We start from the raw sequence: 27,434 nt of genomic DNA on the forward strand, positions 1-27,434 counted from the left end.
CACAGGAGATCCACCAATGGCAAACTACAACCATCCATTCATTCCCATTGGACAAAATCAAAATCATTTGTTCTCATTTTAGACGTTTCTATTGTATATATGTCACAAATGAGAAGAATTCATTATTTTTTGTGGACATTAAAAGTGCAGAAAATAATGGCTTTTTTTCTAACTTGCTGTAAATTTGTTTTAGTTGCTCTTGTTATTATTTGCATTTTTTAATGTATTGTTTATTTAATCCCTCGTTTGTAAGGTATGTTGGGTAAAAAGCATCAGTTAAATTAATAAGTTTACTGTAAATGTAGAAATGTAGTTTCTTGATCATTAAATTATCATAGTATAATGATTTCTAAAGGATCATGTAATGCATGAAAACTGGAGTAATGGTGCAGAAAATTCAGCATTTGATTACAGAAAAATGTTAATTGAGCAACATATTCAAATATAAAAATGTTATTTTAAATTGAAATATTTACGAAAAAGATGCTTTTGATTGATTTTTATTTATTCCCTCAATTGTAAGTTCTGTTGAAAAAAAGCATTAGTTGAATAAATAAATGTAAATCTAGATATCTATAAAGTCTCTTAATCATCTAATTATCATTATATCAATGCTGTAGGACCACATGAGACAAAGACTGGAGTAATGATTCTGAAAATTCAGCATTTAATCACAGGAATAAATTACTATTAACAATATAATCAAACATAAAAACATTTACTTTCAATTGTAATAATATTTCAGAAATTTACAGCATTTTTATTGCACTTTTATTGAAATAACTGCAGCCCTAGTGAGTTTCAAAAGTTATTCTGAAGAGTGTTTTATGTTGAAACCACACTGGACCTCATTGACTTTCATTGCATGGCCAAAAACATCAGTAAGAGGATCTGTTAAGCACCTTTCTCAGGATGTGTTGGTCCCGAGGGCCGTCTGTGTGTGTCTGTTCTGGATGAGGTCTGTTTCTGGGCCCAGAATCTGTCAGAAAGCCCTAGTTTGCTCTCCGTGTCCTGTCCACCATCTGTGCTGCTCCTCATATCACGATATACATCATCTCATATTCTGATAACGATACAGATATACACTCAATAAGTGCTAATAAACAGCCAATAGCTTGATAATAGGCATGTAATGAGCAAGTAGTTATTAGAGAATTGGTACTTAAACTAAAGTGTTATCAGGAAAATATTCTAAGACTATATTACTATCTACTAATACATTAAAGGGCACCCATGATGAAAATCATATTTCGTAAGCTGTTCGGACAGAAGTGTGTGTAGGTATAGTGTGTCCATAGTCATATTTTGTAGTGATAAAAACACGATAAACCTCTTTATTTAAATTTCCTGACGTTAAAATAGCATCCAAATCCCATTCATTTTGAGGCCCATCGCAATGTGATTGCAGATTTCCCCACCCACCAAATTGATTGACAGTTGCGTATTAACATACCTCTATAGTAACGTGTATAATCATATCAACAAGACAGGATGTGCGCAAAGCCACTGGTATTAAAAGATCTGTTCAGCTCTTTATGATTATCAATCATCCTCGAATGTGATCAGGAATGAGTTTAACAAGTAAACCAATTTTAAATCAGTGCTTGTTTGTAATAATTCAGTAAAATCGCTGCAATTCATCCCCACAGCCACATAATGTCATTATAATTATAAAAGAAGACACTTCAATCCTGGTTTATGGACGTTAAATCAGGTTTATTTTGTATACGAACATAGCAGATGTCCATACAGCATTGGATATTAACGTGTCCTGTCACATTTACCATGCAAAAACAGTGCAAAGTTAAATGTGTGTGCTGTGCTGTGTGTGTGTGTTTGTGTGTGTGTGTGTGTGTGTGTGTGTGTGTGTGTGTGTGTGTGTGTGTGTGTGTGTGTGTGTGTGTCCGCTGTATGTGTGTGACATTGTGTGTGACTCGTTGCAGAAAGGCTGAACAAATACATCAAATAATCATTGGGAAAGTTCTCACTGTAGTATTTCTCACAAATGTTACCTGAGATCCGCTTTATGTCTGTCGCTGTGCTGTTTATCTGACGCAGCAGGAGATGGAGACACACTGACACTTAAACGTGGGAATCTTCTTCTCTCTCAATTTAATTCAATTCAACAGTTGTCATTGAAAAGGACATGCATATATTAAAAAGCAGTAAACTCAGCAAATAGTAAAATAATAATAATAATAATAATAATGATAATGATTAAATAAATAAAAACATAAATTAAAAAAATAATAAATCAGAAAAAAAATCTCTTTCTCTCTCTCTCTCTCTTTCTCTCTCTCTCTCTCTCTCTGTCTGTGGTGTTAGTGTATGAGAGTGTTTCCTCAGTCCATTTCAGCAGCTCTTCAGTGTGAGAGTCTTTTTCAGTGTGGCGTTTCAGAGGATTTAAGAGCTGCTGAAGTCTGTGATGTGAAGTGACACTCCAACAGATCAGACTGATCGCTTTAACAGCTGAGAGACAGACAGATGGACAAGCAGAAAGAAAGACATACACACATATAGAGAAACAGACAGACGGAAATGAAAATAGACAGACAGACAGGCGGATTGACAGACAGATGGAAAGAGAGACCGACAGAGGGAGATAGAGAAACATACAGACAGGCAGACAGACAGACAGACATATAGACGGACAGACAGACAGACAGACAGACAGACAACAGGTGGAAAAAGAGACAGACAGAGGGAGATAGAGAAACATACAGACAGGCAGACAGACAGACAGACATATAGATGGACAGACAGACAGACAGACAGACAGACAGACAGACAGACAGACAGATAGACAGACAGACATATAGATGGACAGACAGACAGACAGACAAACAGATGGAAAAAGAGACAGACAGAGGGAGATAGAGAAACAGACAGACAGAGGGAGATAGAGAAACAGACAGACAGACAGACAGACAGACAAACATATGGATGGACAGACTGGTAGACAGAAAGACATATGGATGGACAGACAGGCAGACAGACAGACAGACAGACAGACATATGGATGGACAGACAGACAGATAGACAGACAGACAGACAGACATACACACAGACAGACAGACAGACAGACAGACAGACATATGGATGGACAGACAGACAGATAGACAGACAGACAGACAGACAGACATACACACAGACAGACAGACAGATAGACAAACATATGGATGGACAGGCAGACAGTCAGACAGACAGACATATGGATGGACAGACTGGCAGACAGACAGACAGACAAACATATGGATGGACAGGCAGACAGACAGACAGACAGACAGACAGACAGACATATGGATGGACAGAGTGGCAGACAAACAGACATATGGATGGACAGACAGGCAGACAGACACATGGATGGACAGGCAGACAGACTGACAGAAAGACAGACAGACATATTGACGGACAGACAGACAGACAGACAGACAGACAGACAGACAGATAGACAGACAGACATATGGATGAACGGACAGGCAGACTGACAGATAGACGTATGGATGGACAGACAGACAGACATATGGATAGACAGAGAGGCGGAAAGACGGACAGACAGACAGATGGAAAGAGAGACAAACAGACAGACAGACTTATAGTGAGACAAACAGATGGAAAGACAGACACACACACACACACACACACACACACACACACACACACACACACACACACACACACACACACACACACACACACACAAGAAAAGCCTGTCAGGCTTTAGGAAGCCTAACAGGTTCCTTTGCTTCTAGCTGGACAGACAACATGTAGACATTATAGCACACATCCCTGCTCTTACTGTCATCCTGTGTGTTATGTCCACTGCTTAGTCTGCTTTTTGATATGTTGAATAATATTTTGTGTGAAGTATATGTTCAGTGTACTGTATGAAGAAAATCCTCTTTATTAAGCTGTTTGAGTAGAAGTGTGTGCAGGTAAAGTGCGTCCACAGTTATATTGGAGTGATAGAAACACAATAAGTCTCTTTTTGAAATGTTCCGCTTGTGCGCACATATTGTCATATAATTCTTACAATAGAAATAACAAACTTGCAAGCGGAAAAGACGTGATATGGGAACGGCTGCTGCTATAGTTAATCTGGTGTGCGTGCGTATTTGCCTCGGTGTACATACTTGGAACTTTAAACTTGCGCAGAATTGGCAACTTGGCATAGCTTTGTTTAATTGCAGCAGTTTCGTTTTATTCAACAGAAATGCGGCTTAAAGAAGACTTTACGATTAATTATGGGACGAATTAAAGTGCAGTTAATAGTGAAATTGGCTAATCGTTGCATCCTTATTGATGATATCAATGCATAGTGCAAAAGGCTTTTTCTACAAACACATCCAAATGTTTTCGGCTGCCCGCGCCATTTGCTTATGGTGTCCATACCCAGAGCGCAAAACGCAGGGCGCAAATGCTTTCAGGGCGTGTCCGAACGCATTTTTCTTAATTTACGGACGGGAAAATCCGCTTTGCGCTGTGGCCCATGGTCTAAAAGGGTTGAGTTTATTTTCTTAATGAGTTATAGGTGTGTTTTAAGAATAAACCAATTAGAGTCTCATCTCCCATTCCCTTTAAGAGTCAGCTGTGTCGTGCCAAGAGCACATTCGCTATTTACAGGACGCAAAGTAAGCCTAAGTGGAAAAAATTAGCATTTCACAAGCAAACAGTTAACAGTTTTTTAACTGTCAAACAGTTAATCAGAGCATCTACTGCGTGAGAATGAGAGATTATGGATCTACTTTCACTTTCGCTCTTGGATAGGGAAACCTTTAAACACAGATGTCAATTAATCTATAAATAATTAATTGCGTTTGTAAGCACAAATATTTGTTTCAAAACTATTTCTAAATTCAGTTCTAGTTTCCAGCAAACTAATAAATGAACAATAATAATGAAGTGTGCTCAAAAACCTGAGTTATATCCTGTGCCCCATATGGTCTAAAACCTGACAGGTGGACAAATCTAAGCTTGTTTTTAATAAAACAAATATAAATATGGATATAATAAATAATACTGCTAGTAATAATAACATTATACAAAAGCAAATTGTTATGAATGAACTGAAAAAGCCTCCAGAGATGAAGAAGACATAAAAGCAGTGATTTTTCATATTTATATAGGCTACAAAATAATATGTTTCGTAATATTTTAATCCTTTATATTTATATCCTATATCTATTTTTATTATATCCTATATATATCCTTAATATTTACATTTTTTTATATGTAAAGATATTTGCCTATTGCTCTCTTGTGTGTATTAAGCAGTGTGTAAGCGAGGTGCAACTCTGCGCTGGAGTTTAGACCGGGTTTGTTTTGGTCTAATGAAAAATCTATTATAGTTTCTCAAAATAGCAACGCGCCAGCGGTCCGCCTCAGAACGCCTTCCTTTTTGGACCAGAACGCCTATGGGCGCACAAATGAGTGCTAATGCATTTGCTATTTAAACAGTGTAGCGCAATATCTCAAAACCACTCTTGCGCCAAGCTGAAACTACCAAACAAGTACACATTGCGCCGTGTGTATGATAGGGCCCTTGGTCACACTATTGTGAGGGCCGGAACAAATTGCCCCAGAGGCCGGGTTCAGCACGCGGGCCACCAATTGAATTGCCCTGTCCTATATAAAGCACCTTTGTATGCTAACTTAATTTAGTGTTCTGAAATGACCAGTGTAAACAAAGTAGACAGTTGTTTAAAATAGATAATATTGAAATAAAATGAGCAGATTTCTCCGTGGTTATTGTACATTTGGAGCTGACACATTTAGTGAAAACAGTTGTGGTTTCAGACTTCGTTCAGACTAACACAGCAGTCATTAAATCACTGATTTCTGCATGACTGTATTTGTTGACGACTAACCAAAGTTGAGGTCGAGTTTATGGTGACTCACTCTTACTAGCTGCACTTATTACGGCAAATCCTTTAAGAGGGATCAGCCTCTTCTGGGTTATTTACTGACTCACGCTCCTCTGACCTTCTCTGTGGCTTTCTGACTCCGACCAGTAATGAAATGCACATTTATTGATCATTATCCTCACCTATAGTCCATCTGAATTATTCACCTGGCCATCGACTGTGGTTTCAGACTCCAGTTTCTGTCATTGGTGGTTTGTAGTTGTCGGCTTGTGTTAATGCTGTCTAATGACTGAAGGAGATTGCGTGACAATGTAGCTTCACATGGTCTTCTTGGCGTTATTTTTTTTTTGGATAAACATGACTGGCTCAGGCACCATCTCACCATGGCATCTTTACGGTGGATTACTGCTAATTGCTACATCCATTAACAGCTTCAGTCTGCAGAGTTTAAGACGGAGAATCGTTAGGAAAACACGTCTAATGCTGCACTTTCTGCCATGTTTTAAGATTAGCCTGAAATAAGTGTTGAACACGTCGTGAGCTGTTGACATGGAATCAAACCAGATTTAGTTAAAAACCCAAACAATACAAACATAAAAATAAAACATAACAAAAATAACATTGATATGACTACTTAAGAGCTACTGAAATGTATTTAATGCTTCATATCAAAGGCTTTTTTGATGCTGCAGCTTAAAGACGCCTCTCATATGGAGAATGAAGTCACATGCATTGCTCAGGTGTGAGTTTTTCACAGACTTCAGCAAAATGTTAAAGTCTTTCTGCTTCTGTGGGTCTCGTCTATCATATCTGAGCTTTATTTTGTATTTTCTATTGGATTCGGTTCAAGTGATTGGCTGGGCCATTCTACAGCTTCATTTTCTTTCTCTGAAAGCATCTGAGAGTCTCCTTAGCTGTGTTTTGGGTCATTCTCTTGCTAAAATGTCCACCCTGGTTTCATCTTCATCCTCCTGCTAATGTAGATGTTGGGAAAGGCAGAGGGTTGCTGAAGAATTACTAAGAGATTTCAGCTGCTGTCTGGGCTTTTACTGCCGAACTTCACCTCCCTTTCTTCATGTGTTCTATAACTTTTCCCTGTGTCATTTCATTTTATTACACTTGACGTCATTTGTAAACTAATTAGTTTTGTTTTCTTTCATATGGATTTTTTTGGTTGTTATCAACATCCGGGGAAAATTTCACCTTTATAAATATGATTTCAGAGAAAACTGGTGAATTGTTGAATACTTATTTTCCCCGCTGTATGTGTTTTTGATTATTTCTGCCTCCTGAATTGTCTTTAAACATGTTTTCTGTGTTATTTGCAATTTCAGTTATAAATAATTAATATATTTTGTTTCTGTTCCTACATCAGTTGTAAAAGGCAGAACAATCTGTCAAGCACTGATAGAAAGCATGTGACTTTCTCCAAGTGATGTCAGTCCTGTAGCAAGAAACTCTGGAAGCCATTGAAGTGTGTTATTATTAGGGATGCACCGAAATGAAATTCTTGGCCGAAGCCGAACAATAATGAATTGCTTGGCCGAATACCGAATGCGGTGTTTTGCATTTTTTTCCATTTAGTTTGCCAATTTTTTCACCATTACAATAATTAAATAGTAAAAATTAGCTTTTTACTATTTTGTGTTGCTTTTCAGAGAAATAAATCAAATAACAAAAATACAATTTCAAAAATATTTATTTAAAACTGAACATTTTTTTAACATTCCAGCAGATTTTATACAAACAAAGCACAATATAACGTAAAATAAATAAATTAGTAAAATAAAAAAATATTTTTATTTGGCCATCTTTGAAGCCCCCCTTCTTGAATAGCCTATGTTAGGCCTATAACTGACTGCTGAAAGAATGTAACTGTATGTCTACAACAGGGGTTTTCAAAGTGTGAGGCGCGCCTCCCCTGGGGGGCGCCAGAGCATGTCAGGGGAGGCGCGGGAAAAAATATATAATAAAAATATAATTATTAAGTTTAACTATTATATGTATTTTTTATTATATTTAAACGTTTTAATTAAACAAAACTAAAAAAATAATACGTCAAATATAAGAAAACCTTTTTTACCCAGAAGGCCGTAGCTGTGAATTCGCTTCTGTTTGGCAAGCCTGCCAATACAGGTATATATCTGCTAATACTATGGATCGGTTTCTGAGACCCCCCGATTCAAAGCCTTCAAATTCAGGGCTTAAACCCAAAAGACGACGATATGATGATCAGTATTTGAGTTTAGGATTTACGTGGACAGGACCAGCTGATGAACCACAACCTTTATGTGTGGTTTGTCAAGATATTTTGGCTAATGACAGCATGAGACCCGCTAAACTTCGACTGTTTTGACTGGGATGGACAGTTCTTGGATCTGTTCTATTCATATTGAACCATCATCCTAGTTTTAAAAACATTATATTAAAATACTTATTTTATTACTCTGTAAATAATTGCACTTTCATGCAAATGATGATAAAAGTAAATTAACAGTCTGACATCTGTCTGTGTCTTTATATATACTGTATATATATATATATATATATATATATATATATATATATATATATATATATATATATATATATATATATATATATATATATATAATTAATTCTGAGATTAGTGACCTCCAGGCGATGACAGGTGCCCAATACTCATGAAACCGTCTAAAGCAGACATTTACCCTGACATTGAAATAATTGTTGGCTGTTTAACAGTCTTTGGTTTCATTAATTAATTACTTTTTATTCCAGTTTATTATGTTTTGGCTAAACACACAGTTATGTTCATTAAATATTATTTCCTATTCTATGTTAACTGTATAAAATTAAATAAAGGTGCAGTACAACCAAAAAGATGTTGGTAACCAAATCGTTTTGGGGGCTAAAAATATTCTGTTATTATCTGTTAAAAGTTATTTTGTATTAATTTCTACGTTGAGTTAAAAAAAGGTTTGAATTTCTATAACTAACGTGCAAAAGATATAGCCCTTTTCACAGTAATTTGCTGTAATCACGCTACCTGCCGTAATTTCACAATAAAATTATGAATACAACATATTACTGTGAATTTTTCAGTTAAATACTGTGAAGGGATACTAATGTAATTTACTGTGAAAAATTACAGTAACTTGTTGTGAAAACCTGGAAATTTTTACAGTGCAGTTCTTGGATCTGTTCTATTCATATTGAACCATCATCCTAGTTTTAAAAACATTATATTAAAATACTTATTTTATTACTCTGTAAATAATTGCACTTTCATGCAAATGATGATAAAAGTAAATTAACAGTCTGACATCTGTCTGTGTCTTTATATATACTGTATATATATATATATATATATATATATACATATGTGTGTTTGTGTGTGTGTGTGTGTGTGTGTGTGCGTGCGTGCGTGCGTGCGTGCGTGCGTGCGTGCGTGCGTGCGTGCGTGCGTGTGTGTGTGTGTATGTATGTGTGCGTGCCTGTTTGGGAGGAGGGGGGCGCCAATGGGTAAGTTGTGTCAAAGGGAAGGCCCACTGTCTTAGACTTTGAAAAGCCCTGGTCTACAACAACAAATGTGCATTGAATAGTGCGAAAAATGTGGATGACAACAAATGAAAAACTGTCCAAGACATAAGCCTACTTAGCCTACTTCTTCAGGAAAAGTGGCAGGTTCTTCTTTATAAAAAGTAGCTTCTCTGCTGTCTCGCATGAAAGTCGGTTCCTCTTCTCATCGATGACATGAGATGCAGCACTAAACAGTCTCTCGCTGTCGGCTGTCGGTGCGCGGCTCATCTGTAGTTCGAGCCCGTTTACTCTCTATGTGTTTTCATCTCCTGCGCTGTGCATCACCTGACCGTCTCCAACACCTAGCGGCTTTCCCAAGTCCAACTCGGCCTGGATCATTTCTCCTGTGCGCAGCTTTTTCCCCATATCCAAATAATGATCTTTTATATCGTGGATCAAGCACAGTCGCGATGAAGTACAGGTGTTCTGAGTCCGCCTGACTAATTCGTGCGCTGACAGCTTCTAAGAGCGCACTTTTAGCCGTTTTCACTCCCTGGTCTGTTTCAGCCTCTTTGTTTAAAAGACGCTTTAAGCCTAGTTCACACTACAGGATTTTAAACATCAGCAGATCGCTCTGCTGTTCACACTACATGACTTGACTTTGTGTCTTTTAATCTCTGTGGTGTTCACACTACGCAACACTCCGTGAACGATCCACAAGAGGGGGTTCACACATGATCTGACAACAACTCATTCCCCATCAGCTCATTCAAGCTACCAAACCACAGCCAATGAAAATTTGAGGGAGGAGTCATCAGAAAAAGCTGAAAACTATTGGCTGCTTGTGTGCTGATGACATCACTGACAGTGTTTCAAGCTTTGGAGAAAGCATTTATGATTTATGATTTATGAGCGGATTAATCACTCATCTGCAAGGTTCCAGTGGATAGATACACAGAGAGTTTTTAATTTTTGTAATTTTATAACTCTTTGAAATAAAACTAACATATTTATAACACCCTGCCGTTTTCTAACTATCAGTGTATTTCTTTCTGACTTTGTTTTTTTTTTTATTACAAAACAGTAAAGAACTGAGCATTTCTGCCTTAAAATACCATATTGGTCAAAATGACTGCATGCATGTCTGATACTTTTCGCTGTGACTTTAAATATGTGTGCATTTTCTTGCCTGGCAACTTCCTGCTAACATAAACAAACTTTCTGATGGCAAAAACATCAATTTACCTCAGATATCTTTCAAAACAGCAAATTATGTGCTGTTAAATAGCTCCTGTTTGAAAGTGGAAATGAAAGCCAAGACCTTTAAGTGTTTTAGTATCTTAACTACATATTTATAGGCTGTATTACCAAAAAAAGATGATATTTTTAGGGTAATGGTGTCATTAAATATGATGCCAGACATGCAAAGCTTAATTTTAATATCTCAATAATAGCTCTTTTATAAAAAAAAAAAAAGTTATTTTTTAGATTGAACTATTTCTGTATAGTTCTCTGACTGGAAGGACAGATGGTGGCAGAGAGACAAGCAAAAAAAAAAGAGAGATAAAGACTAATATCCTATGGCGGCATTTAAACCCGTCTGCGGCGACTGTGTGTTCTCTCAATCTAAAGAGCCTTTTATATGGAAATACAGATAAGGGCTCTCCAGGGAATGCATTTTCCAGAAAATACAAAGCTGATCTAGGAGATTCAATAAACCAGAGTCTGTCATGATTCCTCTGTCCTGCGCTAACAGCCTGAAATATTAACGATGTAAGATTGCAAAGGCTAGACACTATGTTGAAATGAAGTCATGCTAGCCACAGTCATAAAACATGTTAACATTGTGGTCAGTTGTGCAAAAAACATGCTACCAAATCCTTTTAAAATGAAAACATGTAGTCAATTGTGCTAAAAACATGTTACCAAATCGTTTCAAAATTAAAACATGCTAACATTGTGGTCAATTGTGCTAAAACATGCTACCAAATCATTTTAAAATGAAAACATGTTAACATTGTATTCAATTGTGCGAAAAAAAACATGCTACCAAATCCTCTTAAAATTGAAACATGCTAACATTGTGGTCAATAGTGCTAAAATTATGCTACTAAGTCAATTTAAAATTAAAACATGTTCATATTGTGGTCAGTTGAGCTGAAAAAAAATGCTGACATTGTGGTCAATTGTGCTAAAACATGCTACCAAATAATTTTAAAATTAAAACATGCTGACATTGTGCTAAAACATGTAACCAATTTATTTTAAAATTAAAACTTGCTAACATTGTGGTCAGGAGTGCTAAAAATATGCTACCAAAACCATTTTAAAATTATAACATGCTAACATTGTGGTCAAGTGTGCTAAAAACATGTTCCCAAATAATCTAAAATGTAAACATGCTAATGTTGTATTCAATTGTGGTAAAACATGCTACTTAATAATTTAAAAATAAAAACAAGCTAACATTGTGGTCAAGTGTGCTAAAAACATGCAACCAAATTATTTTAAAATTAAAACATGATAATATTGAGGTCAGTTGTGCTAAAAACATGTTACCAAATAATCTAAAATGTAAACATGCTAACGTTGTATTCAGTTGTGGTAAAACATGCTACTTAATCATTTAAAAATAAAAACAAGCTAACATTGTAGTCAAGTGTGCTAAAAACATGCAACCAAATTATTTTAAAATAAAACATGATAATATTGAGGTCAGTTGTGCTAAAAACATGTTAACAAATAATCTAAAATGTACACATGCTAACATTGTATTCAGTTGTGGTAAAACACGCTACTTAATCATTTAAAAATAAAAACAAGCTAACATTGTGGTCAATTGTGCTAAAAATATACTGTTCAGGTGTGCTATAACATGCTACCAACTCATTTTAAAATTAAACATGCTAACATTGTGGTCATTTTTGCTCAAACGTACTACCAAATAATTAAAATGAAACATGATAAAATTGTGGTCAGTTGTGCTTTAAACATGCTATCAAATCATTTTAAAATAAAAACATGCTAACATTGTGTTCAGTTATGCGGAAAAAAAAAACATGATGGAAAAACTTTTAAAAATTAAAACATGATAACATTGTGGCGATCTTGTTATAAACATGTTGGCAAGATGTTAAATCATGTTAGCAACATGTTAAAACATGTTAGCATTATGGTAAATTGTACTGGAAAGCATGCTATGTAAAGTGTCTTATCTTTTTTATGTTAAACCAGTCTAGCCACATGTTAAAACTTGTTAGCAATATGTTAAAACCTATTAGCAATATGTTTACCAGTCTAGCAACGTTAACATGTATTGTTCTCTGTTTTGTGTCAGATTGTGACCCGCGGCTGCGAGACCACAGAAATGACCCTGCGCAGGAACGGCCTCGGGCAGCTGGGCTTCCATGTGAACTTTGAGGGCATCGTGGCGGATGTGGAGCCGTTCGGGTACGCCTGGAAGGCTGGTCTGCGGCAGGGCAGTCGACTAGTGGAGATCTGCAAGGTGGCAGTGGCGACGCTCACCCACGAACAGATGATCGACCTTCTAAGGACATCCATCTCTGTTAAGGTGGTGATCATCCAGCCGTACGAGGACGGAGCTCCTAGGAGGTATGAATGACCTTCTGTTTCTGGAACGTAGCTAGCCTGGTGAAAAGGATGGGTCTTTATTTCTCAAAAAAAAAATTTCTCATTTTCTATTTAAATACTCTATTTAGTGACAATTTAAGCAGTATTTTTAGCTGGATTAGCTTGTCGGATTGTCATCATAACCACATTTTTTGATGTACCAATAATATTTTTAAAATACTATTGTCGGCAGCTAGGTCTCTGCAACTCGCACATAGTCACCCACAGAAGCTAAGCAGGGCTGCGCCCGGTCAGTAACTGGATGGGAGACCACATGGGAAAGCTAGGTTGCTGCCAGAAGTGGTGTTAGTGAGACCAGCAGGGGGCGCTCAGCTTGTGGTCTGTGTGGGTCCTAACGCCCCAGTATAGTGATGGAGACTCAATACTGCTCAGTGAGTGACGTCTTTCAGATGAGATATTAAACCGAGGTCCTGACTCTCTGTGGTCTTTAAAAACCTCAGGATGTCCTTGGGGTTGGTGGATGCTTCACACTGGTGGTGGATGAAGAGAAGTACATGTAAAGTGCTTTGAGTGTCCAGAAAAGTGCTATATAAATGTGAGGAATTATTATTATTATTATTTATTATTATTATTATTATTATTTATTATTATTATTATTATTACTATTATTATTACTATTATTATTATTTTTTATTATTATTACTATTATTATTATTATTACTACTACTATTATTATTATTATTATTATTATTATTGTTAATATTATTATTACTATTATTTATTATTATTATTATTTATTATTATTATTATTATTATTATTATCATTATTACTATTATTATTACTATTACTATTATTATTATTATTATTATTATTATCATTATTACTATTATTATTACTATTACTATTATTATTATTATTACTATTATTATTATTATTATTATTATTATTATTACTACTATTATTATAATTATTATTATTAATTATTATTATTATTATTATTATTATTATTACTATTACTACTATTATTATTATTATTATTATTATTATTATTATAAAATACAAAGGTATTACATCATATAATATTAGGAAAAAAATTATAGCCTTTTGCCTGCACATTCAACTTTCCTAAGCCAGAATTTGGCCATTTGATTATTAAACAATTTAAACATAACAATGCAGAGCTGCACGATTTTTTAGCCTCTCTTGGAAAAAAAAAGTACATTTGAAAATCCATGGATGACCACAACAGCCTAATTAGTATTCAAATTAAGACTATTATGGGTCGTTTTTGGTTCTTCACACCTTTTCATTGGTAATTATTTAATTCTCTAAAGTCTTCGATGGGTTATTTGCACAGTTTATGATGGCATAGCAGTCAACATCTGACAAATGAGCTCATGTATGGGGCAAATTCTGGGCCTTTGTCAGTGAGGGAGGATCTTTCGAACCACTTGTGAACCCGCCCTGGCTCTGGGTCTGTGTTTCTGTTCATTCCATTAGACTGCAGACTTGCATATGAAGTATGAGAACATGCATGTTTATCTATATTTTATATAATAGTTTCCTTATTATAATTGTACAAATATTTTGTCGTTATGATCTTTAGATATAATATTTTCTTATCTTTTCTTTATGCATTTTATTTGTAAATATATGACTTTATTTTTCTTATTTTATAAACTTTTAATGCCATTAGTTTTGTACTTTAGAAGTGTTGTATTGCATCCATTACATAATTACACAATATTGTTATGCATTATTGCAGGAATATTAAATGTAATTCTACAATTAATCTATGCAGTTATACATTGCAGTTATACATTAGTGATTTGTTTTCTTGCAGTCATATTTGATTATGCTTCCTGAAGAAATGATCACTTTAATTAATATGGCTTTTCCCACATTAACGTGAACTGACTGATTCATTCAGCTGCTCTTTCTCATTTCTGCTAGTCAAGTGAAATGGGCTAATTAGGTTAAGTAAACAGATTTAAGCAGATTCTGAGCTGTCATTTTAATTTGCGCACTAACGAGACTCACAGACAGACCAATGAACATCTAGAAAGCGATTCTATGGAGCTTTAATAGTAGTATAGACAAGTCACATCACATATAAACACACACATCCAGAAGCTCAATGATGCTAACGTAACACTGATTTCAACTAGTATTTTTAAAGGGGAGCTATTATGCGAAAATCATCTTTATAAGGGGTTTAAACGTAGTTGTGTGGCAACGATCAGACTTTGATTGACATTCTCTCTTTGTACGTGTCATCAGAGGGGGAAAAGCCCCGCCCACTAATCAGGCCAGATAGAATCTGCCAAGTGTTTTTGACTGCGGACTGCAAAACGGGGGCGTAAGATGAAGGGGCATTACTTGTATTAAGTTAGAGGTGTAACTTGCAGTTATCGAGATCCTATTGAACCATGAGATGTCACAATGAGATGTTGTTGGCAAGATGGAGGAAATGCTTACCAGAGAACATTTTCATCAGGTGTTTTCATGAGTTTTCTCCAAATATATCCACAACATCCACAAGATTCTGGTCTGCAAAATATTCTAAGTCTCTAAGTCAAAGTCTTCAAAAAAATGACAAAGTCTGAGATCTCCAAAGTCTTTAGGCAAAGCAGTTTATTTTTACAGCATCAGTAACAACAGAGACAGGTCGTTTGAGTGTCTGCCGAACATATGCTTGCACACAGTTTAAATACATTTCTGTCTTAATACTCCACCCAAATTTACACATTACACACCTCCATCAGCTTCTCCGCTAATGGGATCTTAAATCTCTCAGGTGCCCGCCACCAATAAAGTCTCAGGGTCTTTCAAGGGTCTTACCCATGTCCAGTTAAGGTCTTTCCTTCCTGTTTCAAAAGCGATGACACAGCCAAAAAACAATGCTCCACAATATATCTTGTTCACTGTTCACTGAGCTGTAAACTGTAAGTTCAGCTGAAGTTCATGGGTACTCATATTTTTTTAGAAGTCATTACTAATGAGTGTGGGCGCACGTGCAGGTGTGCCTTATCATGAGTTACAGAACAGAACGCAGGTGTCCTTATGGCCTTGTTTCGATAAATCGACCCTCATTTTGACAAGAACGCTGCTCTTCTAATTTATCTTCTCATCTCTGACTGCATACAGAATGACTTTTTTATTTATCAAAGCACACATACCTAATATTAATGCCACATGTATGGGTAATAATACAATAGATAATACAATAGATAATAAAAATAATGATAATACTGAAATCACTCAAGTAAGCATATAAATGAGAATACATTCATCGGAAATTCATCAAGACACAATGAATTCCCCAACATAACTCGCAGATGTACTTTAATAACTGGGATGGTTGGGTTAAGGGTTGGGGTAGTTGTGGACATTAATAACTGTGATGGTTGGGTTTAGGTTTAGGGAAGGTGCCATCCTGCCGACAACATCATTTTGACATGGCTCCGTAACTTCAAGTTACGCTTCTAACATACTATAACATACTACATTATGCTCCTAAGGCCCCTTCATGTTATGCCCCTGTCCTGCAGTTGTCAGACCGACCCTACTTAAATCTGCTGATATTTTGTGCAATTTCTGCTGAGAATTTTGTAAAAAATCTGTAAATTTATGCTGAATGATTTTAGGAGTATCATAACTAAAAACCTAATGTTTAAAATAAAAAATAAAACCTTTTTAACTTGTATTTAATGTTAACAATGCAAATCCAATTAGATCCACTTATTTGGTAAACAATGCAAGTCTCTACTATAATATCTCTACTAAAAGACAGAAAATATGACTTTACAAACTGTATCATAAATAAATAATGTGAACATTTTGATATTACTGTTATTTTATCACAATATATCAGTGAAATAATTAAAAAACTGAATGAATATGAATTTACGCACATTTATAAATAGACTCGATGGGAAATGATGGAAATCTGCGGACTTCTTTGAGTGCAGATTCCGTGTGGGCCCGCCCACTAGTGACCATCTCTCCCTCATTAGCATAGGATGCTTGTTTTTGAATCTGCCACTATGCTGACACACATGCATTTGTAGCTCTGCTTTCTTTTGAAAAGAGCACAATCTTATTTGAATGTGACAGTCACCAAATCACCACAATTAGTATCATAAAAGGGTCAGTTTCAGAGAGTTATAAAACATTGTTTGTGTGGTATTTTCAGCTGAAACTTCGCACACACACTCTAGAGACATCATAGACTTATTGTACATCTTGTAAAAAAGGCATAGTAGGTATCATTTAAAATCATTAGGTATCGTCTAAGGCCCAATTCTATTTTTGTACCCTTTCCCCTTCCCCTTGACCCTTAAAACCGAGGCTTCAAAATGTACCCCAAAGAATTGGGACAGCACCTGCACACGTCATCACATGTCATTGTGATCTCTTGCTTCATATGAGATCAGATGATGGCGACTGTTGTTGTGATTCTAGTTGTGTTATTTGTTAGTATTTATCTTTCGGAAATCTCTAAAGGCATATATCATGTTATCATAACAATCTAATGTGGCAATAAGATCCTAACTGTACTGCGCATTTGCACAGTGGCCATATTCATCTATGTAAACACACAAAAACAACATTAACACTATAGCAGACGCTGTAAAAGCTCATTCTCAGCCACTAAACATTACTGACAGGGTATTTGAGTGTCATTGAGTGTCAGAATGTTGTAGGATTGCTGTACAGCAGTTATTATTATGGATTATAGATGGTGAAATTTAGCGGCTTTTATTTTAGTCCTTTTTTTAAGCATGACGATAAAACAAGAGTGCGGTTATGAATATATTAAAACATGTGTTTGTTTGTCATAAAAATTCGTAATAATGACAAAAAAAAATTATTTGTGGAACTCCTGACTTCCGGGTGCAGCTATCCTACTGTTGTGGCTGGTGTTTTCTGGGAAATTTTGAAAAAATCTTCAAAAAAATCTACAAAAGCAAGCTCCTGATTGGTTAACGCAGTACGAATGTCCACTGAAGTTCAGATTTTCCAAACACACAAAACTATCAACTCATGCCACCTCATTTGCGCGAAATTTGCCGCAGGATGTCAATTCTCGACTTTGCATTGACTTAAAGCTGCAGTAGGTGATCTTCCACAATGCTAACAGCTTAACATACATCTCTGAATCACAGTCACTCCCTGCTATCTAGAGCCACGCCTCCTAGAACAGCAAAAGAACCCTCTCTCATGTGTTAAAAGCGACTAGTACTTGTCCGCGGGGGTCCAAGCCAAACTGACATGCTATTTCAGAGGGAATATTTAGAGTTGCATGGTGAACAATATAGGGAGAGACTAGGCGGAATAGCGGTTTTTACTTGTGTTTTGTTATTAAACTAATTAAAATCTACAGTATAGATGCTTTAAAAGGTCCCTATGAAACTAAAAATAGAATTATCAATATTTTATCGCAAGATTTTAGTGGCTGAACAACACTTCTGTGAAGATATGACCCGATTGTAACAACATGACATCAGTTGCATGAAGCTAAAATAGTTTTAAAACAAAACATTACCTTTCTAAGAGAAATCCTTCAGACATGGTGTCATCCTTTCTCCAGCGTTCAAAGGTAACCTCAATATTGATTCAGGTTTTTAAAAAGTTTTGATTCAGCAGGGTTTTACCTATCTCGCGGGCGTGCGCGACCTCTCTTGTGAACGCGCAGCACCAACAGCGGTCGGCGGAGCTGCGTACAAACGGCGGCGCAGTTGTTCAAATCTGCATTTGCTGACAGACAGTCTGACCTGCTAATCGGAATTATGAGAGATGACGGTCCGACTCTATTTAATTGGATCAACATTTTTTAGTTTTATGCCTTACCCTAAATATAAAAATACATATCAATACATTTAGATCATTTACTGTAATCATTACTGTTAGACTGTGAAGAGACTTTCAACCAGCACAACAACAAATGCTTCTGAAGACAATCACCTACTGCACCTTTAACATGTAAATCACTCACGCTTGAAGCTTCATCTGTGTCTGGTGTGAACGCAGCAAAAAATAACATTAGTAGTTTCAGATAGTTTCGAAACAAATTTTGCATTAAAGTAATTTGTTATGTGGCGTCACAGTGCCGCAGTGGGTAGGACGATCGCCTTACAGCAAGAAGGTCACCAGTTCGAGCCTTGGCTAGGTCAGTTGGCAATTCGGTGTGGAGTTTGCCTGTTCTCCCTGTGTTCGTGTGGGTTTTTTCCAGGTTACCTGGTTTCCCCCACAAGTCCAACGACTGGTGCTATAGGTGAATTGGGTAAGCTAAATTGTCTGTAGTGTATGTGTGTGAATGAGTGTGTATGGGTGTTTCCCAGTGATGGATGGGCATCCGCTGCATAAAACATATGCTGGATAAGTTGGCGGTTCATTCCACTGTGGTGACCCCAGATTAATAAAGGGACTAAGCTGAAAAGAGTAATTTGTTATATCTTGTATCGTCCAACATTTATGTTGTGTATTTAATCTGTGACACAAATGCACGCTGTAATGCACTGCAACTCGCCTAGAATGAACGCATCTGGAAAACGCATAAGTGAATATTTAATTGCAAGCGATGCCGTTAAAAACCACAGAGTATTTCCAGAATTGCATGAACTCCAGATGTCAATACTGCGTCCAGAATCTATGAACTGTACACCCGGATGAATATGTAACATGTACAGCAGAGATCTCGTGTTTCAGGCTTCATAATTCTACACGCCACACGCTCTGATTAGTCTGAAAGCCAAATATTTGCTCTGTGTTTACATTTTCAGTCTATAAGTGCGTCATTTTGATTGTGGAAGTCTGAAATGTTTCCCTCATCAGTGTGATGTATGAGCATGTTTAAAGCTTCATATAGAAACGATGTTGAGGGTTTGTGGAGAACACGCCGCTCCACGGCCACATCCTGCTGCTCCAGTGTAAATAAATAGATTTTCTGGGTTAGGCTAATATTAGAGCCATATTTCAGCAGGCCAGACTGGATCCCGCGCAGCCATAATAAGACATCTATGGGCTCTTTAAAATGTTTGATGGGGAAACTCCTGCTTTCTTTAAAAAAAAATAAGGAGGATTGATTTTTATACTTGTGCTGTGATTTTACCCTGGTGCACTGGTGCTATAAGAAGAGGTTTACGTCTGTCATGCCACTTAAAATTTGAATTAAAATGTATTGAAATAGAGCATCATGATGGCACAGTGGGTAGCACGATCACCTCACAGCAAGAAGGTCACTGGTTCGAGTCTCGGCTGGGTCAGATGGCATTTCTGTTGTCTTTTCTTTTACAGTGTGTTTAAGTGAAGCTCAGATTCATTAACACACACAAAATCACAAGAGTTATTCCTAACATGAGTGTTTTTATGTTCGGCCATCTTTGTCTGAGCGCCAGAGCTTTCATCGTTCACGCCGTTGCTCACTTTTACAGGCTCTGATTTACAGACTGATGTTTTCCACTGCTGTTCGCCAACAACGCCTGAGTAAATCCACTCTCAGCACTGCGTCATGATGGAAAACAGACTCTAATAACCCTCACCATCACTACTGATCCACATTATATTGCTTATAAAACATTGCATTGATGGTTTTTGCTACTGAGTGTGCATGCTTTAACATGTTACGAATTATTCATAAATCAAAAATGATCAATCATATCATATATAAATGAAAAAGTTATCAATCATATCATAAATAAATCAAAAATTAGCAGCAACATATGGAAGCCAATATTTGCTGACTTTACAACTTCTGTGTCGTGCCCTAGAAATGTCCTATAAACTATAACAGTATTAAATATAAATAAAATATAAGAAATAAAATAATAAACAAATCGAAATTAATAAAACAAAACCATACAAAATTAAATCTCCTGCAAGCATGGTGTTTGCTTATTTTTCATTAGTTTCGTTAGCTTATTTAGTTTTGAGTTTTTGTTTTCAAATTCAGTTTGTTTTAATTAGTTTTTAGAGGCAGATTTACTAGTTTTATTAGTTTCTGTAAGTGACCACTAAATGACTATATCCCTTTAAATGAGTTTAGAGCATCAGAGCATGTCACGTGTTTCGGTAGCCTAGGTAACAAATAGGTTAATCAGGCTAGCAGGAGCGAAGAGAAGACCCGTTGCTCTGCGATTTACGAAAAAAGGAGGCTTCATCCTGCACAATTTATTTAATAGAACCCTTTGGTAAAGTGGAGCGAGGTATGTGAAGTTATTATTTAAAGGGCCATGACACCCCCCACTTTCGGTTAAAGTCTACTTTAGAATTTTTTCAAAAGATGCATGATTAATGGGCGTGGAGCTCCTCCAGCATCGGGCAGGAGTGGGCGTGGCCAGCAGGGGAGAAGGGGAGCGAATAACTGTTGTTGTCAGTTATAGCTCACAAAATGAGACACAAACCGTGAGCAGACGCATGAGTTTATAGTTCACAAAGTTAAAATGCAAAGAAATAAACAGTAATTTAAGGCCCTGCAACATTTGTTATTCGTAATTTCATATACACATAACCACAATTTATATCATTATAAAGATAAGTGTGTTCATGTAAACACTATGAGGATTCTCCCTCGATCCCCAGGTCTAAATTATAGATCTTGAATGCAGACTCAGCGCAGCAGGTCTCCTGACCTGTCTATTTTAACCATTATCCCTGCTGGTAATATAGAGGATTTAGGCAAACACAGCAGCACGGCGATGTGTCTGAATGTGAACGAACTCCTGATAAAAGACAGCGTCCGCCATTCTCTAATTCTCGTGCTGCTCTCCTGACAAAAATGCTTGCAGCACACACACAGCTTTGCTGTATGATCGGCCCTGACAGGATCGCGGGGAAAAAACATGCAACAAACCCTGTGGATCATGGAAACAAACACATACGAGCCTTCATGAATGGCTACAGCGTGCCGTTGGTCCGTGTCTCACAGCTTGCTTGAAACTGGCAGGTCTTCAGAAAGCACGTGCTCTCATGAATAATTAAGCAGCCGGCTCTTCTCATAGGATAAGAAAACTCGGCTATGAATAATAATGAGAAACCGACGCGTCATCATTGCACTTGCAGTTCTGCGCTACGTCGCCGATTTTGATCCCGCCCCAAAAATTATTTTAAACCCGGAAGCTGAAATTAGCTGACAAAAGCTTAAAATTACCCAGTTTTCCCCACAATTAAAGCTGACAGGTGCCAACATTGTCTTAACTGATGCTCAACACACACACATCTGTTAATATAAAAAAATGTTCTCCAGGTTGTCCTGAACCTTTAAGCCACATGAGTTTGTTTGTATGTATATGTTAACCGTGAGCTCTGCCTTCTTATTAGTTGTTTCAAACTGTCTTCATATACTTCATTGTTTCATTTTCATATGTCGCTCTGTACATTATATCTTAATTTGTCATATTTTTCTTTATACGAGTTGTTTTTATGGATTTTTGTTGTTTCTTTGTGTGGTTTCACTGTGCTACGCAACGGAGATTAAATGGCTCTCGTCTTGAGCATAATAAAGAAGCAAGCACCCGTCAGAAACTCTGTCTCGTTCATGGAAACCAAAGAGCAGCTACAGTTTCTATAATTTAAAATTGCTTAGTTTTAGTTTAGTTTTTGTTAGTTTTAGTGTTCGTTTTTAGTTGTTTTTTTTTTCTAAATTAAGATATTTGTTAGTTGCAAGATTCAAAATCAGCAGAATAAATATTGTATAAAACTCACCCAATGATAGGCTACCTTTTGTTTTGACACAAGAGCACTACCATCTACCCATCCTCATTCAAATACAACAGCCCACAAGTTAGCAGGCCTAAGTACAATATGTGTGCAATGCTGCTTCTGAGGTTTGATACACAGTGATTGCAGGGCCGGAGCAAGCTGAACTGCCGCTCTAGGCCATGTAGATTTTAGCTTAGCTTGCTACATTTTCCAGAGGGTAGCTTTTAATGTAGCTGTAATGAAGTTTACGGCCCTTTGGCCGCCGGGAAGAAGGAGGCGAGAACCGACGCAGGTTTAAAATATTTATTAATAACAACACGGAGTCTGCCGTCAAACTGAAAGCAAAACTAAAACAATATGCCCGGGCCCGGTCCTCTCTCGGCTTCCTCTGCCATCGGTCCTCCTTTTATGGTCCAGAGCTCCTTCCGTGGGATCTGAGGCAGGTGCGCACCGCAGGTGTATCCAGTTACGCGGTGGCCTCACCCCGTTCCCACGGCTCTCGGCCACGCCCCCTCGCCACATACCCCCATCTCCCATCAGAGGCCGGGGGCACCCACAGCACCCGCGAGACCTATATGAGACGGGCCGAGAGAAAAGGAGATGGAAAAAAAAAGGAGGAAAGACAGAGTAGACCGAGAAAGGGGAGAGAGGAAAAAGAAAAAAAAAATTGGGGTTCGGTTCTCCAGACACGCTGCCACTCGGTCCTTCACCAGCTGAGAGATGCGACGACGTGCTGGGAGCCCTGTGGAGGAATCTATCCACCCGTCCGTCTTCTGGCATCCGGCGGCGGTTCTCCTGGCTGGCGGCATCTCTGGTCTCCTGCTCCGCTCCCACTTCGGTGGATGGATGCAGGCAACGGCATCATGGCGGATCGCGGCGACTCCCCCGGGTTCTGTGGGATGGCTCCCTTCAGCTCTTTCCCTTCCGGTGGTGCGCCCCGCGTCCCCTGCTCCTCCCCATGCTGGGAGACGGCAGCAGGCAGATCCTTTCCTCGCCAGCCTCAGGCCGCCCCGGCACTCTGGGCAGACGGACGGGTTTCTCCCCCACTCGGGTTAACTCCCGAACACTCGCCCCCTCTCTCAGCGGCGAGGGCATCTGGACAACGCGTCCCTCCTTCTCCCGGGTTTCGGCACCACTGTAATGAAGTTTACGGCCCTTTGGCCGCCGGGAAGAAGGAGGCGGAGAACCGACCTCACGGAGACTGCCGTCTAAACCAAAACAAACGGACGGCAGCTCCTCACGGAGACTGCCGTCAAACTGAAAGCAAAAGTAAAACAATATGCCCGGGCCCGGTCCTCTCTCGGCTTCCTCTGCCATCGGTCCTCCTTTTATGGTCCAGAGCTCCTTCCGTGGGATCTGAGGCAGGTGCGCACCGCAGGTGTATCCAGTTACGCGGTGGCCTCACCCCGTTCCCACGGCTCTCGGCCACGCCCCCTCGCCACAGTAGCTAAGCTACATTTTAAGTAGAGTAGCTAACTTAGCTCACTACTTTTTTCACTGTATATTTTCTAGACCCAGTAAGATCTCTGGAACTGAAGTTTGTTAATAGAGGATGCTGGGCAACCAGCGAACAGAGCATTACAGTAGTCCAGTCTAGAAGTCATAAAAGCATGGACTAGCTTTTCTGCATCTGAGATGGATAGCATACTTCGTAACTTAGCGATATTTCTCCGATGAAACAAGGCATTGTAACTTGGGAGATATTATTTTCAAAAGTTAAATTGCCGTCTAATATGACACCCAGATCTTTTATAGTAGCGCTAACGTTAACTTTGTACCCCTTTAATTGCAGGTTGAGTTGTGAGATCAGCTGTGTGCAGGATTTAGGCCCAATAAGTAACAATTCTGTTTTGTCTGAGTTTAAAAGAAGAAAAATGTTGGTTATCCAGTCTTTAACATCTTTAATACACTCAGTTAGCTTAGACAGTTCAGACGTCTCGTCAGGTTTAGTTGAAATATATAATTGAGTATCATCTGCATACAGCGGTGAAAAGCGGATCCTGTGTCTTCTTAAATGTGGTATTGTTATACTTGTGGGAACATTCGAATATGAGGCACACACACACACACACACACACACACACACACACACACACACACCATCTTAATTAAGACCTACTTAGTTAATTAAGTCCATTTGTTAATCATAGTCAGGGCCAGACGGAATCTGCTGACATTTTTTGCTATTTCTGCGGAGAATTTTGGTAAAAATCTGCGGATTTCTGCGGAATTATTTTGGGTGGGTATTTAGTTATCATAACTAAAACCCTAATATATTAAATAAAAAGTAATAAATTACTGAATAAAAACTGAATAAATTCAGATATACACATTTACTCAAGTAAATAAACAGAATTAATTATGGTCTAAAAATCTGCAGAATTCTGCGTGCGCAGATTCCGTGTGGGCCTAATCATAGTTAAATATTTTAAGCAGAAATTCATTGGTAATTTACCACCGGTACATTCTGATTATTTCCCTACACTGTATATTATTCTCCAAATGTCAGCGAATGTCAGCACTTTCCAGCATTTGATGTGGAAAAAGTGAGTGTTTTGTTGAGTGTGAATGTAAATCGTGAAGTGGAGCGAGCTGATAAGTTTGTGTGGAAACATACGCATTCACTTTCAGCATCCTTCAGCTTATGTTTTGGGTATTAATCTGCATTTAACAGCGTGAGAAACGGACAGCTTGAGCTCAAAGATGCATTCATTTCCCTCCTCAGACTCTATAAACATTTCATCAACTGGAGAAGCCAGAAGTGGCGGTTCAGCAGTTTACTTTTCGTTTGGACTGCTTCTCGTTATGTTGCATCTGTGAATGATGTGCAGTAAATGTGCATTTGTGTGGACTGACTGTTAGCGGAGGCTAATGTTTCAAGAGCTTTGGCAAAGGCACGTCTGGATGCATTTGCATGTGCATTTTGCTTGAATTCTGCTCATTGATTAACACTTTACAGACATCTGGACTCCAGAACCTTCACACGAATCACCCCGATGCATTATAATACATTAAAATTTGATTATATATATATTAATTTATGCACAATTTCTATTATCGAATCAAAAAATTGAATCGTCGATGCTGCCACGCCCCCATATCACGTCAGCTTGGTTTGCCAAGCGGGAAAAAAACAGGCTTGTTGAAGTGCTTGTTGAACTGCAGAAGCAGGAGACCCGTCGACAGAGCTTAAACCCTCTCCTTTTTCAATGAAGTCGCCGGTGTGTAAGCATTTTGGATTTCCAGTGAGTTATGTTGACAACGTTCGTGCTGTCGACAAAAAAAAACACAGCAAAACAAGCTCTGCTATGTACGTATTTCGTACGGTTCGTCCGATAGACAACACCGGCATCGCGATCCTCCGCCCGCCCCCGTTGCAAATCCGCTCGTGAAAAGTTCACACTCAGGCCCTGTTTACACTGTCTTTGTTTTTAAATGGCATTTTAGAACGACAACGATTTGACATCCACAGTGGCGTGTAGCATTTCTGAGCAGCCCTCCTTCCTCTCTACCTCTGAAAATGCACATCACGTGACCACACAGACACAGACGCACTCGCAGCCATGCGCTCGAGACAGCAGGTCCAGGCAGTCAGAGGACTGCTTCAATCTTTCACTCACTTGTACTTTGTCATTTTAGCGAACACCTCAGATACTGTTGGCTGGTTCCTGTTGGTTGTGCGTCTTTTTTTACCGACGCCATTATAACGACACAGATCACTGCCTATTCACGAGTCCCGCAGAAAAAGTGATTGACAGGTGGTAATTATGTGTGTGACTTGCCTTTATTTATTTACTGTATGATTTGTTTATGGGTAAAACAAAGACCATGCAGGTCAGGTAGTTTAAACGGTAGGCTACAAATAATGAATTGGTCATTAATTAATTAATTATTCATAATCGAAAATCGAATCGAATCGTGCCTTTAGAATCGAAAATGTAATCGAATCGAGAATTTGGAGGATCGTGACACCCTTAATATATATATATATATTGACATTTTGATTGAAAATCCGTATTATGTTACTTTAGAATGCTTTATTAGTTCTAATGTTGCGTCACGGTGGCATAGTAAGTGGCACGATCGCCTCACAGCAAGAAGGTCGCTGGTTCCAGTCCCATCTGGGCCAGTTGGCATTTCTGTATGGAGTTTGTATGTTCTCTCCGTGTTGGCGTGGGTTTCCTCTGGGTGTTCCGGTTTTCCCCCACAGTCCAGACACATGCACTATAGGGGAATTGAATAAATCAATTGGTTGTAATGTATGTGTGTGGATGCAGGAGTGTATGGGTGTTTCCCAGTGTTGGGTTGCAGCTAAAGGGACATCCACAGCTTAAAAACAAATGCTGAATAAGTTGACTGTTCATTCTGCTATGGCGGCCCCTGATTAATAAAGGGACTAAGCTGAAAAGAAAAGACAATCAATGAATGATGCAACTATTACTGATATTAGTAGATGGATGACAAAATGATTAGCCCTCCTGTGAAAATGTAATTCTTTTCATCAAATATTTCCCAAGTGTTGTTAACAGATTTTTAAATGAAACAGTCTTAATGACTAATTTCTAACTCATTATTTTTGTCTTTGCCATGATGATAAAGTATCATATTATTGTACTAGTTTTTTTGCAAGATACTAGTATTCGGCTTAAAGTGGATTTTAAAGATTGATTGATTGATTCATTTTATTTTTGGCTATTCCCTTTAATAACCAGGGGTCACCACAGCGAAATAAACCGCAAACTCATTCAGCATATGTTTTACGCAGCGGATGCTCT

At 37.9% G+C, this 27,434-nt stretch overlaps 1 protein-coding gene and 1 long non-coding RNA gene across 15 annotated transcripts in view; one reads left to right on the forward strand and one right to left on the reverse strand.

Annotated features, from left to right (window-relative positions):
• The window catches only part of LOC100331556 (signal induced proliferation associated 1 like 2), an 823,625-nt gene that overhangs the window by 169,708 nt on the left and 626,483 nt on the right, over positions 1–27,434 (forward strand). For 13 of the 14 annotated variants that reach the window (XR_012388950.1, XM_073920327.1, XM_073920319.1 and 10 more), the window contains one exon: positions 12,703–12,977. Coding sequence is in view for 12 of the 14 variants with exons in the window: in XM_073920327.1 (XP_073776428.1) it covers positions 12,703–12,977 (275 nt within the window). In the remaining 2 variants the exon portion in view is untranslated. Of the gene's footprint in view, positions 1–12,702; positions 13,490–27,434 lie in introns of all 14 variants that reach the window. The other variant, XR_012388951.1, reaches the window with a different exon arrangement.
• LOC141377082 (uncharacterized) overlaps positions 1–27,434 on the reverse strand; it is a 62,955-nt gene that overhangs the window by 1,889 nt on the left and 33,632 nt on the right. The window lies entirely within an intron of this gene.

Source organism: Danio rerio, chromosome 13 (genome assembly GCF_049306965.1).
Source record: "Danio rerio strain Tuebingen ecotype United States chromosome 13, GRCz12tu, whole genome shotgun sequence".
NCBI classification, from domain to species: domain Eukaryota; kingdom Metazoa; phylum Chordata; class Actinopteri; order Cypriniformes; family Danionidae; genus Danio; species Danio rerio.